This window comes from Sapajus apella, unplaced genomic scaffold, assembly GCF_009761245.1.
Source record: "Sapajus apella isolate SASKATOON/1434 unplaced genomic scaffold, GSC_monkey_1.0 scaffold2, whole genome shotgun sequence".
NCBI classification, from domain to species: domain Eukaryota; kingdom Metazoa; phylum Chordata; class Mammalia; order Primates; family Cebidae; genus Sapajus; species Sapajus apella.
In genome coordinates, this window is record NW_022436942.1 from 53842667 (window position 1) to 53868360 (window position 25694).

A 25694-nucleotide genomic window follows, 5' to 3' on the forward strand; every position below is an offset into this window, starting at 1 on the left:
GGCTAATTTTTGTCTTTTTAGTAGAGGTAGGGTTTCACTATGTTGGCCATGCTGGTCTCGAAGTCCTGGCCTCAAGTGATCTGTCTGCCTTAGCTTCCCAAAGTGCTGGGATTGGATTTGAGCACTTGTTCCCTGGCAACCCCTAAGCACTTAGGGGTGAACCACAGCACCTGGCTGCTTTGTCACATTCTTGAATCAGATATTCCTAATGATTTTAATACTTCCTCTAAGGTTGGTTTTGGGGAGGTGTTACCCCAGTTTTACATGAGTCTGATGCCAGGGAATGGTGTTGAAGAAAGTGAGTAACTGATTAAGCAGAATCTATCTGTGAAGAGAGAGTGCTCCCGTTGAATATTAATGGCTTGTCCACTCTCTGTAAGCCTTAGCCTTCATCTAGTTAGGCTTCATTAAACTTACCTTATATAGGTACATAGAAGTCTCATAAAAGGTATGGTTTAAAGCTTTTGTAGCAAAAGTTTGAGTTTTAATACTTGCATTGAATATGGGCTGTGTCGAATTGGGGAACCAAGTAGTAAGATCGATTTCAGAGATTACTTGAAAAGCTACAGTGCCTGATCTCCCTGCGCTCCTTTTTCTCCCCTCTGAACAATAGTATAAAGTGAGTTGTGTTGCCCTGTCTTTATGAAAGTGGGGTGGTATGTCAAATAGTTAAGTGGTTTCTAATGTTAGAATCAGAATTGTAGGAAGAGAGAAGAGACAATTGTTCAAATATGTGACATAAAAGTGCTGCAGAGGTACATGCAGAGTGTGTCAGTAGATGTTTTTAAAAAAGCCACATCAGGCTAAAAGAAGGATCAACATTCCATTGAGAAGATGGTCTCTTTTTGGACTGAAGGTAAATAAAATCTATCTAAATGCACCTAATATTAAAAATCTTCTTCTCTAAAAGTGGCATATAACCCTGATCAAGAGGTCATGGGCTCAGTTTGATTTATGGTTCACCACATTCTTACTGAAGTCCTCATTGTGATCAGCTACGGCTGGAATGTGTGGTGTGGGAATGATTAAATTAACTAAGAAGAGCAAACCTGTTGCCTTCACACCGTAGACCTAATGGGACTTACTTTAATTGCAAATGGGCTTGTCCATTGTTCTCTTTATTTTGATCATATAATAGGATCACTGCAGTACTAATTTTTTTGTTTGTTTTTGAGATGAAGCCTTGCTCTGTCACGCAGGCTGTAGTGCAGTGGCACAATCTCGGCTCACTGCAACTTCCACCTCCTGGGTTCAAGAGATTCTCCTGCCTTAGCTTCCCAGGTAGCTGGGATTGTAGGCATAGGCCACCACCACCACCACCACGCCTGGCTAATTTTTGTATTTTAGTGGAGATGGGGTTTCACCATATTGGCCAGGCCGGTCTCGAACTCCTGACCTCAGGCGATCCACCCACCTTGGCCTTTCAAAGTGCTGGGACTACAGGCATGAGCCACTGCACCCAGCCTCTATTTGTTTAAATTTAATACGAAATACAACTTTAAATTTTCTTTTGAGGCAGACTATATGTAGGGAAACACAGCTACCAAATGCTTAGGATTTGAAATCAAAATTCTTAATCTCTTTGGGCTTTGGTGTTCTCCCATATATAATGGAGAGGAGGATGAGGTACATCACAGGGTTGCTTTGAGAATTCACCTGTCTGCGCTAACAGTGCACCTCATCTCTCACCTCTCTACCATGTATACTCTGCACACAATCTATTAATAATATCGTCTAATATCAGACAACTCACACTTCCTCAAATTAGAAAGGCCTTTATCCTGTATCATCCCACTTCTCCAACTCCCTCGTCTGGTCAATTCTTGTTCATCCTTTAAAACTTAGCTCAGGCTTCACCCCTCTTACTTTCTCTGACTTTATTACAGGCTTGGTCCCTTTATGCCATTTTCATAGTACTCTGGGTGTATTTCATCACACTCCTTTGCATGTTATATTGCAACTGTTTACTTTTTGGGACTTTAGGGACAGAGACTTATATATCTTGTTCATTTAGTGTCTTCAGTGTCAAGCATGGTACCTGGCTTATAGAATATATTCCTTAATAGATGAACAGAAGGAAGAGAGGGAGGAATAAATGAGCTGGTATATGTGAAGGCATTTTGTAAACTATAAAGTGCTATGCAAATGTTAGTGTGATTTTACATTACATTCCTTAATAATATATTTTTAAATATCTCCATATCTATTTTTAGGAGGCCTTGATCCTGCTGATAAAATTCTTAAATATTGGCTATATTGTTACAGTTTCAGAGACAGCATTTTTTATGTTATAGGATTATATTTTTCATGTTGTGCCCTAGCAATTTAATTAATTAGGCTTAACTAGACAGGTTTGTTATTCTGTAATTACTTTACATCTTGTTATTAAAAATTTGTATTTTACATCTGATGACTCAATAATGTCTACCTTGATCTTTATTGTTTCACATGTCCAATGAAAATAAAGTCCATCTATCATACTGAAGGTAGATTCGACTGTTGTTTCTTCTTGAAATATCTTCTGAAAATAAACACCACTAAATTTTATTAGCACATTAGGAGCTTAGCATTTAATGCAATATTATATATGTATTAATACCTCTTTTCTGGTATTTTAATGGCAAGGATATTGGATTCCGACTCGACTCATTGCATACCATCCTGCAACAGGAAGTCCTGTTACAAGAGGATGTGGAGCTGATTGAACTACTTGATCCCAGTATCCTGTCTGCAGGACAATCTCAACAACAGGAAAATGGACACCTTCCAACACTTTGCTCCCTGGCAACCCCTAATATTTGGTACTGTCCAAAAAACACCTATTCTTTGACTGCTTACATATAGAGTATTAGCAGAGGAAACCCATCGTCATGCTCTCCATTATAAAGGCATAAACATTCCATACATTTAGCAGTAGAATTAAAGTAATGATATGGGAAAAAAAAGTGCCTTTTTAAAGTAAATGCTATTTAAAGTGAAGCTAGGAAAAAGTCCAATTTGGTTATTATATACTTCCAACTCATTGAAGTTAGTTCTGTGCTCAGCAACCTAGCAAATGGGCATAACAAGTGCTGAAAAGTTACTCTGCCAGATGCAGTGGCTCATGCCTATAATCCCAACACTTTGGGAGGCCGAGGCAGTAGGATTGCTTAAGTCCAATAGTTTGAGACTGGTCTGGGCAACATAGCAAAACTCCATCTCTACAAAACATTAAAAAATGAGTTCAGATATGGTAGCATATGCCTGTAGTCCAACTACATGGGAGACTGATGTGGGAGGATCACTGGAGCCCAGGAGCTGGAAGGTGCAGTGAGCCATGATCATACCACTGCACTCCAACCTGAGCAACAGAGCGAGAACCTATCTCTAAACAAAAAAAGAATTTCTTTTACCCATATACCTATGCATAAGTGTGCATGCAAACCTATTGTTCTTTATGTTTCTTTATAATTAATAGGTTTTATCATAACCATATTATAGACACCAAGAATAGAATGGGACATGGAAGTAGACAGTTGATTCTGACTGTGTTCGCTGAGAAAAGATCATAGGGAACATGATTTGATGATTCAGACCATCCTAGAACTTTTCAACCTCTTGAACTATTTGGGTCTAGAGCAGAAGTCCCAATAATCTATTTTAAAAAAAAAGAATGTGTAACAAAAAGGGATTATATATAAAGAATTATTAATGTCTTCTTTCTGTTAAAGTACTTTATTAAATTTGACATAGAAGGGAGGAATGAGTCAAGAAATGCACTAGATCACTGCTCAAACTATTCAAGTTATATAGGCAGTAACATTGGCCTTAAGGTTCTGGATTTATGCCTTTCCTGTCACGCTGACAAATGCTTCATTCTGCAGTCACTTAGATATGATCATGCAGAAGTAAAGCATCTTATTCTTCAAAAATATGAGAATTTAAGAAGCTGATAGAAGGAACCATAGGTTTTTATTTTATTTGGTTTTTATGAATTTACTACTTTACTATTTCTTTTAACCACAAATATAACCAAGCAACTATGAGACCTATAAATGACTTTAGAGCTTACTATTAATATATAAAAATATATGATGAGATTTTGCTTTATGGCATTACCCGTGTCATTTAAAAAGTAAAGGATTCTAAATGAAATTAGGGCAAATGTTTATTTATTTACTTATTTTTTGAGACAGGGTCTCACTCTGTGGCTTAGGCTGGAATACAGAGGTATAATCTCGGCTCACTGCAGCCTTGGCCTCCTAGACTCAAGTGATCCTCCCACCCTAGCCTCCCAAATACCTGAGACTATAGGAGCACGCCACCACACCTGGCTAATTTTTGTTTTTTGTAGAGACAGCGTTTTGTCATGTTGCCTAGGCTGGTCTTGAACTCCTGTCCTCAAGTGACCTGCCTGCCTCAGCCTCCCAAAGTGCTGGGGTTACAGGCATAAGCCCCTGTACCTGGCTAGGGAAAATATTTAATAAGAAACATTCTTGCATGTGATTTTCTTTGCAGTATTACTATAACTCTTTCCAAAGATGTTTTTCAGCTATTTTCAGATATATCACCCTTATCTTCCCTTCTTTCTTTTCTTTTTTTTTTTCTGAGACAAGGTCTTGCTTTGTCACCCAGCTAGAGTGCAGTGGCGTGATCTCAACTCACTGCAGCCTGCTCAAGTGATCCTCCCACCTCAGCCTCCTGAGTAGTTGGAACTACGGATGCATGCCACCACACCTGGCTAATTTTTGAATTTTTTTCAGAGACGGGGTCCCAGCGTGTTGCCCAGGCTAGTCTCGAACTCCTGGGCTCAAGTGATCCTCCCAAATCTGCCTCTCAAAGTGCTGAGATTACAGGTGTGAGCCACTGTGCCTGGCCCCGCCTTTCTTTTATAGACACATTTTCACCAAAGCATTATTGCTTTAAAGATGTATTTTAGTCTGTTAGATTTGTAATTGACATGAATTTTAAAATGTGTATATATTTTTATTTCAATTAAAGCAGTATAAAAGTACAAAGTTTGTCCATATCATGGTCTGTGGTAAGTATGTATATTCCAAATTAATAATGATGATTATTTAAAATTTGAGGACTTTATTCAAACAATTACTCATCAAGTATATATAATTTCTAATTGGAAAAAGGTGTACATATTATTGATATAGTATGTGTTTCTATACAAATAAAGTTTGATTTTAGGAAAAAGGGATTTATGATATCTCTGAAACAGTATTTTTACTTTTAGATCTATAAAATTGGATTTTAAAATCTCTAATTTGCTTTTTAGGTTAAGGATTCCATATCTTTTATATTTTTTTAAAAAGTGGTTTCAGAAGACACCTATTTTTGTATTTATTATCATTTTTATTTTATAAAGAGAAATGTAACAATTGCTTTGGGGTCACAGAAGAGGGGTTGGCTAGAATTAGAAGCAATTGTTTCAAGCTTTTGGTAAAATCTTCACTGAAGACTTGGTGTCAAGAGGACAATTTGAAGGATTGGGTTTTGGTATTAAATATAAGATGACACCAGGCAAAAAGGAAAGAGAAGGAAGAGATGTTTTGGTTTACAATACTTGGAGTTGAGGGCTGGGTTGCTGATCTGAGTCAAGTCGTGATCTGGGCCAGCCTCTGAAGGATCATGTAGGCTGAGCTAATGAAGTTTGGTTTTATCCTGCAGGCGATAGGTGGTATTTGTAGTCTGGAGACTGTATATTTAGGCCTTTCGTTGGTGCTGCCCAGCATTCAATTACCACCTATAGAGAAGTTCTCTGAGTTTCTTTTGTGAAATCAGCTTTACCTGATTGCAGAAGACACCTGTTTCTAATGTTCTTACTTAAACTTATCAGCTTAGATGTTAATACCTAAGCACTATTGTCTTTTGCGAGGTATTTTAAGAATCTTTCACATCACCTTCTTAAATGTTGTATTTTTTTAAGTTATGCTTTACAAAGAGACTAGCATTTTATCTCTTCAGTAAACCTAAATTTAAATTTTGCTTTTACTGATTAAAGTAACTCACCTTTCTTTCTCTAATCTGATGGCTATCATTTTCTTCCTTTCTTGTTCCCAGGGATGTCTCAATGCTATTTGCCTTCATTAGCTTGCTTGTTATGCTTCCCACCTGGTGGATTGTGTCTTCCTGGCTGGTGTGGGGAGTGATTCTGTTTGTGTATTTGGTCATAAGAGCTTTGAGACTATGGAGGACAGCCAAACTACAAATGACCCTAAAAAAATACAGTGTTCGTTTGGAAGATATGGCCACAAACAGCCGAGCTTTTACTAACCTCGTGAGAAAAGCTTTACGTCTCATTCAAGAAACCGAAGTGATTTCCAGAGGATTTACACTGTGAGTTCATTTTTTATTTTATTTCTTAAATGATTATTTTCTACTCCATAAAGGAGAATATTTATTAACTATTTTCATTCCTGTGTTGCATTTATAGGAAAGAAGTGCTTTTCTCTTTAGTATTTACCAAAGTCAATTAACTGCTAAGTGAAGGAATAAATATATTATGTGCTAGATTTAATATGTAGTATGATTCTGCTTATCTACTTTCAGAAACTAATGTATTTTGGAGGTCATGAGTATTTCTGCATGTTACCATGTGATTATATGAGATAATATATATATAGTGTCTAATACTGAACCTAACACGAAATAATTACCCAGTAAATGCTTGCTCCCTTTACTCCCTTTCAAATGCCTTTTTTATGATAAACATATCTGCTATAAATTCATTTTGAAAACTCCTGACATGTACTAATAACTGTTTAGGTAAATATTAGCAGATATTACAGCACTGATACTCTGTGAATATCATGCAAACAGTGATGTTTCCCATTCTCACAGGAAATTAAATATTCACCAACCTAGCTGTAAGTATATTAAGCTGTAGGATGTACTAGCTACTTAATCTATTATTAAAGGGAAGGTTACATTTATTGAGCACCAACTATGTTCCATATACAATGCTAGTCGCTTTTGCATACAACTAAAGGCATAGAATTATAAATGGTAAATATTAATTTCCATTCCATCTGATTCTAAAGCCTGCTTGCAGTACACTGGACACCTGCCAAACACTAACAGATGGCACTTGTATGCTAGCATAGTTAATAACTTATATAACCTATATAACTTGTGCAATCTATAGGTGGGATAAAGTAAGTGTATGGTAAAGAACATTCACAGCTCTTAATTAGTTGTATCTAGAAAATCATGAAAAGAGGGAGTGAAGAACCTCTGGTAGTCATCACATCTTTCACTCTGTTCTGCTCTAGCATACTACACAATCTTGACTTAAACACTGTTTCTAGAAAATCATGGAACAGAGAAATGGAAGAATCCCAGTAGTTTTCTTGTTCTTTACTCTTTTGTGGTCTACACACAATTCCAAGACATAAGACAGATTTTATAATTTCTCTTTCTTCTCAAAGTATAAAAGTCTGCCAGGTGCAATGGCGCATACCTATAATCCCAGCACTTTGGGAGGTCGAGACATATGGATCACTTGAGCCCAGGAGTTCAAGAGTAGCCTAGGCAACCTAGTGAGGCCCCATCTCTACAAATAATAAAAGATTAGCCAGATGTGGTGGCATGTACCTGTAGTCCCAGCTACTCAGGAGGCTGAGGCATGAGGATTGCTTGAACCCAGGAGGTTAAGGGTGCAGTGAGCTGAGATTGCTCCCCTGCACTCCAGCTTGGGCAACAGAACTAGAGACAACAGATTCTGCTAGGCTGGCCAACAGACTTGGTCTCAAAAAAAATAAAGTATAAAAGTCTTTAGCATCTGTTGATTTTTGTCCTTCCATTAGTTTAAGTCTACTTCTTATTGACTTAAAGGATAGCATATTTTAAGTTGTTTGAATGTCAAATTTTAAAAGTTTAAAAAAATCCCACTTAAGTAATAGTTCCTTTTTATTTTATAGAGAGGACTGACTGGTTAAACAAAGTGGCTTTGTGTTCAACTAATGGCTAGGCATGTATAGAGGATTCTGTGCTTTGTGTCATTTTCCAACTTTACCTATACCCATGGAATTTGCATGAAGAGGTAAAGTGGGCCAGTTAGACATGATTTACCTCCAGATTATGCCTTCTACCCATTCAGTTGACGGATAGGGAGAAAACATTTTGGAAGAAATTGTGCTTCCTTTTGTCTCTATCTAACTGGATAATGGGTTGAAAAATGAGGAATAATAAATCTTGAATCATGATTTTTTAGACATTTTCAAAATTAGTTTTTAAAACTGATTTAGTAAAATGGAGCACAAGCAGTAGTGCCATATATTGGAATCATGAATGCTTTTTTTGTTTCTGCCTCAAATTGTTTTCTCTAGCAAATAATTGAAGCCTTTTTTCCTTAATTCCCTTGTCTTAGCATAAGCCTGTCAGTCATCATCCTATGCTTTTTATTGATTTTTTAAAAATTTTCTTTTTATAGATGTTTAATGCCTGAATACATTTTAGTGTGGTTTAACATTTTTAAAGTTTTAAGTGTCTTGTTTTATAGCTTTGTGGTTATAATATAAGGAATTTACAAATGCCAGTATTTTGTTTTACTGTTGGGAAAGATTACTGCTTAGGTGAAAAAAATTATCTGATAACCAGGTATTTACTCATGCATACTGTAAGTTATGAAATGTAATACATTGTATGTCATTTTTATAAATTAGATACTCCCCATACTCTTATGGGAAGTGCCATCAAATGTGCTTCCTCTTGAACAGCTTTGAAAGTAGCTATGCTACTATGTAGTAACACTTACTTTGCCTTTCTACTTGCATTCCCCTGTTGGCCACTGGTCCTGTTATCTTTCCACGTGCCCTACTTCATTTTGAGTAGGTAAGTGCCAGTGGCAGCAGGTGGGTAAGTAATTTTGCCCTACTTTTATGAATGTACAGAATGTATTTCTATACAGTATTATTTCTGTACAAGTGACCAAAATATGATCAGTAACATATGTAATGAACATATGTGAATGTATATTTGAAAGTGTTGATAATTAAGGTCTTTATATTTCCTATGGATGTAGGTTTTGAAAACTGAACATAAAATAGCTCCTCTCTAATATATTTTAGCAAGCAGAGTGTCTATGTAAAAAGGATGTTAATTCTTAATAAATATTTCTACATTTCTGTTATATCTCAGCCAGAATCCATTGTTTCCCCACATCAGAGGAAGCCTTTGCTCTTTGAGATTTTAATTTTTTATCTGTCCTTTTTTTTTAGTGGCTGCCTCTCTATATATATATTCACAGAAATGACTGTTTTATGAGACCTGAGTTGACATAATCATTTTCTAGTGAAAATCATGAAAGAGAAATTTGTTTTCTACATTTAATAGAATTGTGGATTTAGGAAACAAAAACTTTAGGACACCTGTACAGTTGTATCACATTTTACTTTTCAAGTTTGCTTGACAGGGTCAGTGCTGCTTGCCCATTTAATAAAGCTGGACAGCATCCAAATCAGCATCTCATCGGTCTTCGGAAAGCTGTCTACCGAACTGTAAGAGCCAACTTCCAAGCAGCAAGGCTAGCTACCCTATATATGCTGAAAAAATATCCTTTTCTGTTTATATATGAAAATAAGCAATGTTTCTGGAGTCCTGGTATTGTAGATACTGTAGTTGTATCCTGTGAAAGTTTACTGTAAAATGAGATTGGCTATTTTGAAGCTAATTTCCATCATCGCTTCTATGTTAAAACTGGAAATGCATTCCTGGGGGAATGACAATAACAGACAGGAAGCAATTCTGCTCTTGTGTGGCTGCTTTAAAAACAAGGAAAAAACTTGAAGTCTCTTCCTTTAGTCATCCAAAGAATGAAGTCAAAAGAGCCTGGCTTTGCTAGATCTGACATTTTTTTTAAAATTTCTTAACATGGCAGATTTGCATCATGGCACGTTAATAAACTGGCAACTAGAAATCCTTCCCTTTTCAAAAAAAAAAAAAAAAAAAACAGGTTCTAGGAGCAGAATGGCTAAGTTCAAACACTGGCTATCAGTGGAGTTATCAGTAACCTTAAGCGAGTTTCTTAACCTCTCTCTGTACCTTGCTTTACTCATGTTTAAGATGGCAGTAATAACATGATCTTCCTTATTGGATTTTTGTTAGGATCAAATAAGTTAGTGCATGTAAAGAGATCAGATAGCATCTGGCATTATAGTAAGCACTCAGAGACTACATGACAATAAGTCTGTCGCTTAAACTTATTAAAATAGGAAATTAGTTCTATTAGCCAGAAAATAAAGGCATTTAAGAGCTTTATGTTAGTAAAGACATGTAGATAAGTTAAATTCTGACTAAATAGAAGGCAAAAAGACAACTTTGCCACTTCAGGATGCTGGGTATTGCAGCACTGATAAATATAATACTTAAAGTTTACAGGATGCTTTATGTTCTATCATATCCTTATACATCCCTTTATAGCTAGATTTTCTTATCTCCATTTTATGAGAAAACAAAAATAGAGGTTAAGTGACTTGTTTGGTATCATACAACTACTAACAGATGAAGTTGTGTCTTGACTGTAGGACTTATGACTTAAAACCATTTCTCTCTCTCTCTCTCTCTCTCTCTCTCGCTCTTTATATGTATATGGAAGTTTCATATACATATGAAGTATGTATATATGCATCTCCACACACATATATATAAAATGGAGACACACACACACATATATATATAATGGAGAGAAAGCATTTAAATTTTTAGGAAGAACTTGCCCATTTTGTCCCCCCATTGCCTAAATGCTGGCCTGCTATAGGTCAGTCATTCTTCCAGGTGCTGGGAAAACTGAGTAAAAATATGTACTACCTACTTGTAAAGACTTTTGAATGTGATCAATAAAGAAATTAGTATTCATAATATGATATAAGCGCCGTGGGTGCCTTCCAGTGTAGCAGGGGGCCGGCTTATGGGGTCAGAGAAGGCTTTCAGGGAGGTGACACCTAAGTTGAGCTTCAGAGAATGAATAGGAGTTGGCCATGAGGATGATAAGAGTCTTCATTCCGGGTAGAAGGAAGCAAAAACATATGGAAAGAAATAGAGATATGACAGTGTGGCATGTGAACTGTTGGTCATTCAGTCAATATTTATTGAGCACAGACTGCCAGGCATTATGCTAATCACTAGACATACAGTGATAAACATAATAGACATGATCCCTGCCTTACGGAGCTTGTAGTTCAATGTGGGCTAGGGAGTGAGAGGGCTAGCCTATTAAAGACTACATATTATATGAGTTCTTTGTGCCAGTCATTTTTCTGGAAACTGGGGACCTAGCAGTGAACAAGATAGACAAGATTATTTTTCTCATGGAGCTTACCTTGTAGTAGATAAAATAATCAATAAAACATGGCCTGAGTGTGGTGGCTTATGCCTGTAATGCTAGCACTTTCAGAAGCTGAGGCAGGAGGATTACTTGAGCCCAGGAGTTCGAGACCAGCCTGGACAACATAGTGAGACCCTGTCTCTAACCCCACCTCCAAAAATTATTTTAAATTAGTTGTGTAGTGGCACACACGCACATACCTGGACTCCCAGCTACTTGAATGGGTGAGACAGCAGTATTCCTTGAGCCCCAAAGGTCAAGGCTGCAGTAAGCTGTGTTTGTGCCACTGCACTCCAGCCTGGGCAACAGAGTGAGAGCCTGTCTCAAAAATAAATAAATAAGTAGATAAATAAAATATATGGACAGATGGGATTTTTCAGATAAAATAGTTACTGTAAAGAAAAAAACCGGGGGAATAGGATGGAGAATGATTGGTGGAGTGCTGCTTTTTATTAGATGGTAAGGGAAGGCCTCACTGAGGAGCTGGCATTTAAACTGGGGTTTGCATAATGAGAAAGAGCTGGAGGAAGAGTATGCCAGTTAGATAGACCAGTGAGTATAAAGATCTGATGGCAAGGATGAATTCAGCATGATTGGAATATAGAAAGAAGGCCATCATGAGTTGAGCACAGCAAGTTGGAGGTTAGAGTATGAAATGAGACTCAGAGGTAGCCTGGGACCAGATCATATTCTCCATACAAGAAACCTTAATAAATTAAACTGAAAAAGAATCCACCAATCATTCTGAGAAGACCAGTAGGATATGTAAACCTGTCTGGGCGCAGTGGCTCACACCTGTAATCCCAGCACTTTGGGAGGCTGAGGCAGACAGATCACCTGAGGTCGTGAGTTTGACACCAGCCTGACCAACATGGAAAAACCCCATCTCTATTAAAAATACGAAAAAATTAGCCAGGTATGGTGGCATATGCCTGTAATCCCAGCTACTCAGGAGGCTGAGGCAGGAGAATCACTTGAACGCGGGAGGCAGTGGTTGCGGTGAGCCAAGATCACGCCATTGCACTCCAGCCTGGGCAACAAGAGCAAAACTACATCTTAAAAAAAAAAAAAGATATGTAAACCCTTGAACCTTTGTTTGCCTGATCAAAGTAAAGAGCAGCAATATACAAGATTAGTAATGAGAAGACAGTGGTAACCATGGATGTGGAAGACATTAAAATAACTGTAAGGGATAGTGTGCAACTCCACAGCAGCAACTTTGAAAATGTAGGCAACGGCCGGGCTTGGTGACTCAAACCTGTAATCCAAGCACTTTGGGAGGCTGAGGTGGGCAGTTCACGAGGTCAAGAGATCGAGATCATCCTGGCCAACATGGTGAAACCCTGTCTCTACTAAAAATACAAAAATTAGCTGGGCGTGGTGGTGTGCACCTGTAGTCCCAGCTACTCGGGAGGCTGAGGCAGGAGAATTGCTTGAACCCGGGAAGCGGAGGTTGCAGTGAGCCGAGATTATGCCACTGTACTCCAGCCTGGCGCTTGGTGACAGTGAGACCCTGTCTCAAAAAAAAAAAAAAAAAAAAGAAAGAAAGAAAATGTAGGCAAAAGTGGTTCTTTTTGTTTCTTTTGAGACAGGGTCTTTCTTGCTCTGTTACCCACAGTGGAGTGTGGTGGCATGATCACAGCTCACTGTGGCCTCATGCAATCCTCCTGTCTTAGCCTCCTGAGTAGCTGGGACCAAGGCACATGCTACCACACCTGGCTAATTGTTTTTCATTTTGTAGAGACAGGATTTCACCATTTTGTCCAGATTGGTCTCGAACTCCTGGGCTCAAAGGATCCTCTTGCCTCGGCCCCCCGCAGTGCTGGGATTATTATAGGCATGAGCCACTGAGCCCAGCCTCATTTCTTATCAAAATAAAAATCTGCAAAATTGACATAGGAAGAATTTTAAAACTTGAAGAGATTGGACATAGGTTAAAGAATACTCAATTTTAAGAAGAAAACACCTGGTTTATATGTAGACAATGGAAAATATGAAACTATTTTTTAAAACAGTAGTATAGTTCTTAATGTTCTACTGTGGATCTCCAAATTATATTAAGTGAAAAAAAACTGCAAAGTGCATGGATCAGTATTTATTGTATCCTTCAAGTTGTGCATAAAAGGAACTGTGTTTATACAGTGATAAATGTGTATGTTTGTTTACATGCATGTATATCTACCTACATATCTCCAGATACACATTTATATTTGAATTTGCTTTTATGTATGTATGTATAAAAAATCTTAGAAGGTACTGGTAACAGGAATTGCCTTTCCATTTGGATAGTGTAACTACATGGCTAAGGAATAGAGGCCGAAAGTAGTTTTTGCTGTATCCCTTAATATCGTGTGATTTTTGAATTCTGTGAATATATTACCTATTCAAAAACAAAGTGAATGTAAAATTTTTTAACTACCAGATCCAGATGGTTTTAAAGCTTTTAAAAATTTCAGACTATAGAAAAGATTAGAAAGTTTCTCTATATCATTTTACTTATGAAAATACTATAATCTCAATACCAAATCATGTTGTATTACAAAGAATAAAAACCAGTTTATTACAAAGAATATAGACCAGTCTCACAAATGGGGATACAAAATGTTTAAATAGAATATTTATAAATTTAATATTGGTTTGTATCAAAAGATTATTATAGTATAACCAAATAGGAATATGCTAGAAATGCAAGGATGGTTCATCATCAAGAATTATATGGATATAATTATTTAGAAAAACAATTAAACGGAAAAATCATTGTTGATTTTGAAGTGTCTGTAAGGAGGAGGGCAGAGGAAACCTAACAGTAGTCTATAGAACAGACCTAGTGCCACTTATATCAGTCTGTGTATTTCAAATAACATTCAACTAATGATGTCCTGAAGTATTCAGACTGAGAAGAAGAGTGTTTGCTATAGCATAGTGAGGGCCCTAAACCATGACACAATAAAGTGCACAATACAGCTTCAAAAGGCAGGTGTCAAAAATAACAGGGCCAGGCACAATGACTCATGCCTGTAATCCCAGCACTCTGGGAGGCCAAGGCAGGCGTATCACTTGAGGCCAGGAGTTCGAGACCAGCCTGGCCAACATGGCAAAACACCATCTCTACAAAAAATACAAAAATTAGCTGGGTGTGGTGGCACATGCCTGTAATCCCAGCTACTCAGGAGGCTGAGACATGAGAATTGCTTGAACATGAGAGGCAGAGGTTGCAGTGAGCCAAGCTGGTGCCACTGCACTCCAGCCTGGGTGACAGAGCAAGACTCCATCTCAAATAAATAAATAGATACCACTTTAACACTTTTGAAGAGTTGAACTTTTAATATTTTAGACATTAAAAATTGTATTCACAAGTATTCTCTAAGATAACTGAGGTGTTATGTTAATATATTGGATATTTAAAATTAATTTTTGTTTAAAAACTGCTGTAAATCTCCTCATGCAAAATTTCAGAATACAGAATAGTAAATGTGATCTAGGACAATTTCACTGTATCTTTTATGCTGTCATGAAAAGGCTTTGTTGATTGCCTTAACCTAATTTAACCTACCCCCTGAACTCTGAGAGTGACAATGTAACCAACTACATCTGTGTGGTGCCTTTTAAGGAACTGGGACTTGGACTTAGTGAAGAGCAGATTTCAGAAGAGGAAGCGCATAACTTTACAGATGGCTTCAGCCTGCCTGCATTGAAGGTAATCCATTTGTGGAAGGGAAGGGCTAAAGAAAAGATATATATTTGGATTGTGTCTGTGCTTTCTGAATGTGAATGCTGCAATTGTTCCCCTCATTGTTTGCTGCATACCATCATCATAAATGCCCTGGTGATGGTTAAAACACTGTCTTTAAGAGCCGAGAGTATCATAAAGATCAGAAGAGGAGATCCATATATTTTGATGTCCAAATACTTAAAACGCTTAATATATAAGAAATGCCTTAGAGTTTGGAGATAAGTTAATTTACTTTAATTGGAGACCAATATGAGTGATTTTATAACTAGCCATTTGTTGCAACAAACATGGATATCTCCAAAATTCTTAAGATTTTTTTTTCATACCTTAAAAGCCACACAAAAGATTACATTTAGCTACATAAAAATTAAACTTTTGGGCCGGCCTGGTGACTCACATCTGCTATTCCAGCACTTTGGGAGGCCAAGGCAGGTGGATCACCTGGGGTCAGGAATTTGAGGCAGACCAGCCTGGCCAACATGGTGAAACCCCATATCTAACAAAAATACAAAACATTAGCTGGGTGTGGTGACAGACGCCTGTAATCCCAACTACTTGGGAGGCTGAGGCAGAAGAACCCGGGAGGCAGAGGTTGCAGTGAGCTGAGACCACACCATGTATTCCAGCATGGGTGACAAGAAGAAAACTCCGTCTCAAAAAAAAAAAAAAAAGAAAGAAATTAAACTTTTGACTTCAAATAATACATACTTTACATGCAAACAAGCTCAAGAAAAATTGCAATGATTGATTTATTTGTTTGTTTTTTTGAGACTGAGTCTCACTCTGTCACCCAGGCTGGAATGCAATGGCATAGTCTCGGCTCACTGCAACCTCCACTTCCTGGGTTCAGGAGATTCTCCTGCCTCAGCCTGCTGAGTAGCTGGGATTACAGGCGCCTACCACCATGCCTGGCTAATCTTTTGTATTTTTAGTGGAGATGGGGTTTTGCCATGTTGGCCAGGATGGTTTCGAACTCCTGACCTCAGGTGATCAGTCCACCTCGCCCTCCCAAAGTGCTGGGATTACAGGCATGAGACACCGTTCCCAGCCACAATGATTTATAACAGAGGGTTTTAATTATTTCTATATACAGAGCACTCTATAAGGTATCTGAGACCTGTAGAAGATAAGTCAGGTGCATGAACTGACAGTTCACAAAAAAACAGAAACACAGGCTAGTCCCAGGGAGGTTGTATTTTACAACGAATTGATCACAACCAGTTATAGACTTCTTTGTTCTTTCTTCACTCCCGCTGCTTCATTTGACTAGCCTAAAAAGAAAAAAAAAAGAAGAAATACAAATGGCCAATAAATACGATAAAATGTCTCATCTTAGTAATGAAAGAACACAAATAAAAATAATAAGCTGATCATTTTGTCAAGGATATTGAAAGTTGGTAATTTCATTATCATTGGAGATTCAGGGAGACCTCACACACCAGTGGTGAAAGTATAAACTGGTTCATTTTAGCAGTGAATACCAACCTTCATACAAGTGTATAAGCAAAATTGCTTTATTCTAGCAGTTTTAATTTGCCCTTACAGATTTATCTCAGAAAGTACCCAAAAATATACTCAAAGTATGTTCATGACATTACTATAGCAGCCAACATTGGAAACCAATTAAAAGTTCAATAATATGGAATTCGTAATGATTTGTGTTATATACATGTAATGAACTGTTTTAGAGTTAATATTAGAAAAATATTGATGAAAAATAATAGCACAGAAAAAAGTTAAAGCTAATTATAAAAGCACTGTATGAGGTACTTCCAGTAGGTGTTTTTTTGTTTTTCTTTTTTTTTTTTTTTTTTTTTTTTTTTTTTTTTTTTTTTTTTTTTTTCTGAGATAGGATCTCACTCTGTCACCCAGGCTGGAGTGTGGTGGCTCAATCATAGTTCACTGCAGCCTCAGCCTCCCCAGGCTCAGGTGATCCTCCCACCTCAGCCTCCTGAGTAGCTGGGATTACAGGCACATGCCATCACACCCAGCTAATTTTTGTATTTTTTGTAGAGACAGGGTTTTGCCATGTTTCCCAGACTAGTCTCAAACTCCTGAGGTCAAACGATTTGCCCATCAGCCTCCCAAATTGTTGGGATAACAGGCGTGAGCCACCATGCCCAGCCTCCACTAGTATTTTTTTAAGACATTGATCCAAGTGTCTTAAGTTCCTTTTCAGTATTTAGTAAGCTTTCCTTAGATGTTTCTTTGTTTCTGGTCTTTAAAACTTCCCTTGATACTATGAAAATTAGTGCACATATTGTTGATGGCATTTATCAAGATCCATTTTGTTTTGAAACTGTATTGACTTCCATATCTTTCACATTTTCTGAATCAACATAAAAGTTTTAATTATCTTGTTTTCTTTCTTTCCCTGTTACTTAAAATGTGCTTTGACTTACTCCTACTGCCATTCTAATCCATCTCAATAAATGGTTTCCCGCCTAAACTGGAAACCTGGGCACCATCTTTCTTATCCTCTTTTTGCCCACTCACATCCAGTCTGTCAGCAGATTCTTATGTCACTTCTACCTTGAAAATGTATTTTAAACCTGTCCACTTTTTTCTCTATACCCCTCTCACCATCCTAGTCCCAACCACCATCATTTCTTCCTTAGGCTGCTGCAGTACTTTCCTCAGTTCTCTCAAGTTCTTTGTTTCAGAATGCAATTTGACTACTGTAAAGAGCCTTTTAAATGATTTATCCTTTGAATTTGTAATTCCCCTTCTGCAGACTGCAGGGAATTATTCTAAACATAGTCAAGCTTTATATACCAAGTTGCTTATTCACTTTGTGTTTATAATAGTGCACAATGGAACACTGCCTGAAAGTTCAACAATAGAATGCTGCATGAGTCATGCTAAAGCCACATGGTAAACCATTGTGTAGCAGCTACAGCTTGCTTGTGAAAATTCTATAAAAATTTGGAGAAATGTCTGTTGCCAGTGAAAAAATCAGGATACATAAGTATATATGCAATATGGCCACAACCCTGTTTAAAAAAAAAAGAGAGAGAGAGAAAATACCAAGATATTAATAGCTACTCTTTGGGGTGGTGGGACTATGGGTAATTTCACTCCCTTTCAAATTCAATATCCTGATCATGCTTTATTCTTTAAGGAAAATAAAGATTTTTTTCAAAGTACAATTTAAGAGATTCTCAATGTAGAAAATTGAGCAGACCTGGGTTTATATTTTAGCTCTGACTCACTAGTCATTTGCCTTTGAATAAGTTATCCTTTGAACTTATCTTACCTGTGAAAAAGAGTTACCATCCTGCCTTATAAGGTGTTAGATTAAATGAGAAGACATATTAAATAGAACAGGGCTTGTCATATAATGGGTACTCGCAAATGGTGATAGTTGTTATTCTTTAAGGACTTGGAGAAACAATTATAGTGTTTCATTTCCTTGTAAATTACTTTTTGTTAATTCATTGAGATACCTTGGCAATTTCTTTGTTTCTTTATGCTGTTGATATACTGGTTTTAAAAGTGTATTAAAGCCTGAATTGTACTCTAGCTTAAGTTTAAGCAGCAAAGAGAAGTTATGGACCCTGTGCAGTCAGATTTTCCAGGTTTCACTCTAGCGCCATCATTTGACTACTGATGTGGTCCTGGGCAAATCATTGTTTCTATGTTTATTAAAATCGGTTAATTGCAGTGCTTGCCTCCAAAGGATTAGATGTTTGTCAGTTCAGCACCTGGTGTAGAATAAGCAATTAATAAATATTGGTTGATTTTTGAAATTATATTTGGTATGACCTGCTCTGAAATGTGAGACTTGTTCTCTATTGATGTCTCCCTGTCCTACCTTCTAACAATGATGATTATAGCTAAATATAATCTGAAATATTTCCTGAGGCAAGTATTGCACCTTTGGAAAGAAAAGCAACCTCCGAATTGTAGCCTGAGGAGACATAAATAAAATACAGGTTAAATATTCCTTATTCAAAATGCTTGAGACTGGAAGTGTTTTGGATTTTGGATTTTTTCAGATTTTAGAATATTTGCATTACACATTGAGGTTGAGCATCCCTAATCCAAAAATTTGAAATTTGAAATGTTCCAGTGAGCATTTCCTTTGACTATCATGTTGGTGCTCAAAAAGTTTCAAATGGGAATTCAATTCAAATTTTCGGGTTAGAGATACTTAATCAGTCCCTACCACGGAGTCCTTATCCCTCTTTTTTCCTTTTTAACTAGTTTTTTAAATTTATAAAGTCATATATTTCCTGATTTAGAAAAATAAATGCACACACTGTAAAATACTTTAAATCAAAATTTTCTGTTTGCCTATAGGCTATGGCTATCTCCTTATCCAGAGCAGCTTCCCTTATCTAAAGAACAAACGGGGTTGGGCGCGTGGTGGCTCGAGTCTGTCATCCCAGCAATTTGGGAGGCTGAGACGGGCGGATCACGAGGTCAAGATATCGAGACCATCCTGACCAACATGGTGAAACCCCGTCTCTACTAAAAATACAAAAAAAATTAGCTGGGTGTGGTGGCATGTGCCTGTAGTCCCAGCTACCCGGGAGGCTGAGGCAGGAGAATTGCTTGAACCCGGGAGGCGGAGGTTGCAGTGAGCCAAGATCATGCCACTGCACTCGAGCCTGGTGCCTGGTGACAGAGCAAGACTCTGTCTCAAACAAAAAAAAAAAAAAAAAAAAAATACACATTTCTGAGTTCTGGTTTAAGTGGATAATGGGTTGGTGATTGGATAATAAATTAGTCTTTGGAGACAGGGTCTTGCTCAGTCACACAGCTGGTGTGTACTGTGGTGCAATCATGGCTCACTGTAACCCTAAACTCCTGGGCTCAAGCAGTCCTCCCACCTTAGCCTCCCAAGTAGCTGAGACCTCATATAAGTGCCACCATGCCTGGCTAATTTTTAAGAAAATATTTTGGGCCGGGCGCGGTGGCTCAAGCCTGTAATCCCAGCACTTTGGGAGGCCGAGGCGGGTGGATCACGAGGTCAAGAGATCGAGACCATCCTGGTCAACATGGTGAAACCCCGTCTCTACTAAAACTACAAAAAATTAGCTGGGCATGGTGGCGCGTGCCTGTAGTCCCAGCTACTCAGGAGGCTGAGGCAGGAGAATTGCTTGAACCCAGGAGGCGGAGGTTGCGGTGAGCCGAGATCGCGCCATTGCACTCCAGCCTGGGTAACAAGAGTGAAACTCCGTCTCAAAAAAAAAAAAAGAAAATATTTTGTAGAGATGGGGATCTCACTGTGTTTCCCAGACTAGTCTCCCAACTCCTAGCCTCAAGCAATTCTCCCACCTTAGCCTTCTAAAGTGCTGGGATTACAGGTGGGAACCACGGGCACCTGGCCTAAATTAGTCTTTTTTAAAGTTGCAGTAAGCTGTACCAACTTGATGCTTTCAGTTATCTTGACCCAACATGCTGGAATCATCCTTGTTAGCTCCTTCTAAATACCAATCAGTCAAGAGATTGTGTTGGTTCTACTTTGACAGTGTATCCAAAGTCCATCTGCTGCTCACCTTCCACCACTAACCACTGTGGTCTCATTAATGCTTACCTGGATTATGGCAGTAACTTCCTTACAGGTTTTTCCACTTCTACTCACACTTTCCTATAATCTCTCAACACAGCAGCCATTATGGGTCCCTTAATGCATAAATCAGGTTATGTCACCATTCTGCTCAGAACCCTTCAGTTGCTCCCTGTTGCTTACCTGGCCCCAGCCATACTGACCTTCTTGCTGTTGCACAGATGTGCCCTGTGTCCTCCTACCACAGTACTTTGCACTTGACTTCCTGCTCCTTAGAACTTTCTCCCTTGATGTTGGTCTCATGGCTCACTTGCTTTAGGTGACACGTGTAGAGACCTCCCTGGCCACCCCCTTCTCCTCTCTCCTTTTCTCTTTCTCCCCCACCTCATATGTGTGTACACACACACACACACACACACACACACACAACGTGCTGTTCTCCTTCTTTGCTCTATTTTTCCCATCAACCAAGAGACACTATCTTTCTTTTTCTTCCTGGACCATCAATACTGGAAAAGGGAAACTCGATCTTTTACTTGTAGATTATTATTTATGCCCCTATACTTGAAAATAAGTTCCATCAAAGTGGGGACTCTTTTCATTTTTGCTCACTGCTATTTATCTGCACCTAGAACAGTGCCTGGCACATTGTGGGTGCTCAAGAAATCATTTCTGAATGAATGAATAAAGGAATAAAGAAAATCATTGTAATCATAAAATTCAATAGTTGGATTAGAAGACTTGCAAGTAAACCTGTTTGTATTCAAGAATCCCTTATGTAGCAACTAGGAACTTTGGCCTTACTCACTTAAAAAAAATGTTAATGGTAAAACAGATTTACATGAAATTGTCTTAATTCATTATTGGCATACTTTTAAAATTTATTTAATAAAACCATCTAAATTTTGTCTGTTTTCATGGATGTGAATAATTGGAATCTAAATTAAAGTGGTTTCATCCTCTTTTTATTGCCTGCTACCTCTTGTTTCAGACTACATTGTTTTGTCATGCATTTGTTTCAGAGATACTGTCCTCATCTTGAATAGAACTATATCTGGGGAAATCCTTTGCTACCAGGATTCAGGATGTATCTCAGAACGGGCCTGTGAACATACTTAGACTGTATTAAAAAAGGACTTTATCCTGGGCAACATACTGAGACCCCATCTCTGAAACTTAAAAATTAGCTGAGTATGGAGATACATGCCTTTGGTTCCAGCTACTCAGGGGGGCTGAGGCAGGAGGATCACTCGAACCCAGGAGTTTGAGATTGCAGTAAGCTATGACAGTGCCATTGCACTCTAGCCTGGGCAACAGAGCAAAACTCTATCACAAAAATAAATAAATTAATTAAAATATAGGTTTTGCAGTTTCTCATGTCAGACATTAAATTCTGGAGTATTTAACTGATTTTTTTTTTAGTTGGAGACTTGCTCTGTCACCCAGGCTGGAGTGCAGTAGTGCCATCTCAGCTCACTGTAATGTCTACCTCCCAAGTTCAAATGATTTTCCTGCCTCAGCCTCCCGAGTAGCTGAGACTGCAGGCACACACCACCTTGTCTGGCTACTTTTTGTATTTTTAGTAGAGACAGGGTTTCACCATGTTGGCCAGGCTGGTCTTGAACTCCTGACCTCAAGTGATCCACTTGTCTTCACCTCCCAAAGTTCTGAGATTACAGGTGTGAGCCACCACGCCTGGCCCTGGACTGATTTTTATATTAATTTCTTAGCTAATTCATAAGGCAAGGTAATAGTCTTATTTTGAAACCCAAGCTTTTGATCCATTTCTTTGGCGATTATATATATATATATATATGTATGTATATATATCTTCTCCACTACTCCAACTGTCTTCTTTTCTCCTATGTGAAATTTTTTTTTTAAATAATGAGTGAAGATTTACTTCTAATAGTGTATCTTATTCCATCAATACTTCCCATTTGGAGCAGAACTGTACTAAGTTATATATTGGTATTACCTGCTATATTGGAATCATAAATTCCCACATACTATATTTGACAATCATATTCCTGGCTAATCTTAAGGTAGTTCAAGCTCAGCTATATTTATTATTAAGGATAAAGTACAAAATTTATAGTTTTTAACATTAACCAATCTTTGTTATTGATCTAGTCCTTTTTTCTTTTTTTTTTTTTAGGTTTTGTTCCAACTCTGGGTGGCACAGAGTTCAGAGTTCTTCAGACGGTTAACTCTATTACTTTCTACAGTCAATTCACCTCCTGGGCCCTTACTTACTCCAGCACTCCTGCCTCATCGTATCTTATCTGATGTGACTCAAGGTCTACCTCATGCTCATTCTGCCTGTTTGGAAGAGCTTAAGCGCAGCTATGAATTCTATCGGTACTTTGAAACTCAGCACCAGTCAGTACCACAGTATTTATCCAAAAGTCAACAGAAGTCAAGAGAGTTGAATAATGTTCACACAGCAGTACGCAGCTTGCAGCTCCATCTGAAAGCATTACTGAATGAGTAAGTTTAGAAATTATACTTACTCATTATAATTACTGAGAAAGGTCTCAGTAATTAGCAACCTTCATTTGCATACCATTGTGGTGGTTGGCTTGTGTCCTAGCTAGAAAAAAGAAAGAAAATTGAGACATGATCATGAAGAGTGGTTTGTAGCTACAAATATAGCAAAACCCAATAATTTGTAAGTACTATAACTTGAGGGCATTATTTCGTTTTTACTTTTCCTTAGTTCAACAGAAAACTTGGAAAGATAGGCTAAAAGCAGGTATTATTTATACTCTTTGAGAGCTGAAATGGAGATGGTTATGAAGAATTAGTTTCTTTTAACTTTCTTAAGGTAGGACTCTTAAACTGGAATCTGCAGTCTAATAGAAATATTCTACTAGTATTGGAACAGTGTGTTACAAGAGGCATTGTCGTATATAGTAGAAGAGTAACATATTGCTATTTTTTCTAATTATAGCAGATCTAGAAATTTTTTTGTAGCATAGGACAAGCTTTGTGGTCCCAGTTGAAGAGCAAAGTGTAGAGCATAGAGTTTATTTTGTTCATTTCCTACCTTGTATGAAATTGTTGATACCCTACCTTCATTTCTAAATTTTTATGTTCTACTTTGGTATACCTTTATCTGCTGAAAATACTATTTTCACATATTTCTACATGGAAGTTTTCAAGTTTAAAAATTGAGTCAAGTCATTTAATTGAATACAGTCATTTCTAGTGAAATTTTTCTCTAATAGTTAAATATTCATCATGCATGACTGGATCAAATGAATGGTTGGGTTCATGTTGTGTTGGTAATCAGGAAGGTCATAGGAATTTAAAGAGCTAAGATTGTAGTTAATGTACTTGACCCTGGGATACAAGGCAAGAAGTGGAATGAGGAAGGCAGCAATTAATTCTGTAAGATAAGAATGGGTCAAAAGGACTTGACATATCAGCAAAATCAAAAGGCTAGTTTCACTAGAATGAGAGAGGATAAGAGATATGGGGATAGAAACTTAAAGTCAGAAAGACATTTTGAGAAGCTAAGTTGAAGGCCTGAAATGGTTAGCTGTAAGGCTGATATAAAGATTATGGCATAGGAAAAATAAAGAAACTATGAAGTCAGGGTATTCCAGTGGTCTATATCTGCTGTTCTAGGAGGGCAGGTAAATGCTAACCAGGCTCTTAGCCCTGCCTCCTGCAGAGAACTGGGCGATAGGCGCATCTCCACTTGAGTAGGTGGCAAAGGTTAGATTATCATCAAAGGAAAATAAGATTTCAGTGGAAAGTTGTAGGCAAAGCCAGAGTCTCCCAAGAAGTAAATTTTGGCAATAGAATCAGAAATATGCTACCAAAAAAAATTCTGCATATTAGAATGCATTAGAGTGAGGGAAGATGACTCAGGGAAGAAAGAGTGCTACCCAAGGTAGACATGAACACAAAAAAGAGGAGCTTTGTACCTTGGGCAGAAATTGTGGATTATGCATGGGAAATTTTTGTCCTATTTAAAAGTGGAATATTCAATACATGCTAATGTGTCTCACCTTTCTAAGTATTTTCACTAGAAAGTACACTGGTCACAAACTATCATATCCAATTTGCTCTGTGTGCTGCTACATACAACTTTTTAAAGTTTAGCTAAAGAATTGTTTTGTATTTCATATTTTAGAATGCTCCTTTTGTGTTTCACTGTTCTCCCCTTGTCCTTTTTGCTGTTCCCACTTTTGCAGGACAATATTGTCCCTTGCCTACACTAGGGCATTAATCTCTAACTGTTCTTTTCACCTCCAGGGTGTGTATGGCCAAATTAATGTTACTGAGGCATGTATTTGCTTTCTCACTTCACTGAAAATCTTGACTGGTTTTGGAGTCATAGCAGCTCAGACTAAAGTCTTTACAAAACATACTATAAAAAGGGTTTGCCGTAACCTGACTACAGTCTGTTTCTACCTTTATTTCTCATTCCTTTCCTTCAGTGCAGCCAAACTGTATAAATGCCTTTTCCCATGGTCCATTACTTTTAATAGCAAAACTGCAATTACTTGTGCACCAACCTAATAGAACAAGCCTGTAGCCAGGTGCAATGGCTAACGCCTGTAATCCTGACACTTTGGGAGACCAAGTCGGGCAGATCACTGGAGCCCAGGAGCTGAGACCAGCCTGGACAACATGGTGAACCATTGTCTCTACAAAAAAAATACAAAAATTAGCCAGTTGTGGTGGTGCATGCCTGTAGTCCCAGCTACTTAGGAGGCTGATGTGGGAGGATTACCTGACCCCTGGAGGCTGAGGTTGAAGTGAGCCAAAATCACACCACTGCACTCTAGCCTGGGTGACAGAGTGAGACCCTGTCTCAAAAAAAAAAAACCAAAAAAAAAAACCTTTCTCACCTTTTGTATATAGGCTCAAATTTAATCCATCCCTCAATGCTACCTCAAAAATACCTCTTCCTTAGTTGTCCCCCATCTGTCTTTATAGTTGGTAGTAATTTTCCCTTCTTAATTCTCGTAACACTATCTGTCTCTCTGTGGTGTTATCCTTTTATGCCTGTATTGAGCCCAGTTTTACATCTTACCAGCTTTGTGACTCTTGGCAAGTTTGCCCAACTCCCTGGGCCTAATTCCTTATCTATAAAATGGAAACAAAATGATAGTTCT

At 37.9% G+C, this 25694-nt stretch overlaps 1 protein-coding gene across 10 annotated transcripts in view; it reads left to right on the plus strand.

Moving 5' to 3' along the window:
* VEZT (vezatin, adherens junctions transmembrane protein) overlaps positions 1-25694 on the plus strand; it is an 80462-nt gene that overhangs the window by 39040 nt on the left and 15728 nt on the right. For 7 of the 10 annotated variants that reach the window (XM_032298322.1, XM_032298310.1, XM_032298290.1 and 4 more), the window contains 5 exons: positions 2626-2801; positions 6052-6327; positions 9392-9541; positions 14864-15011; positions 22721-23052. In XM_032298322.1, the coding sequence (XP_032154213.1) occupies positions 6062-6327; positions 9392-9541; positions 14864-15011; positions 22721-23052 (896 nt within the window). In that variant the 5' untranslated portion in view covers positions 2626-2801; positions 6052-6061. The remainder of the gene's footprint in view (positions 1-2625; positions 2802-6051; positions 6328-9391; positions 9542-14863; positions 15012-22720; positions 23053-25694) is intronic. The other 3 variants (XM_032298317.1, XM_032298299.1, XM_032298362.1) reach the window with 1 other exon arrangement.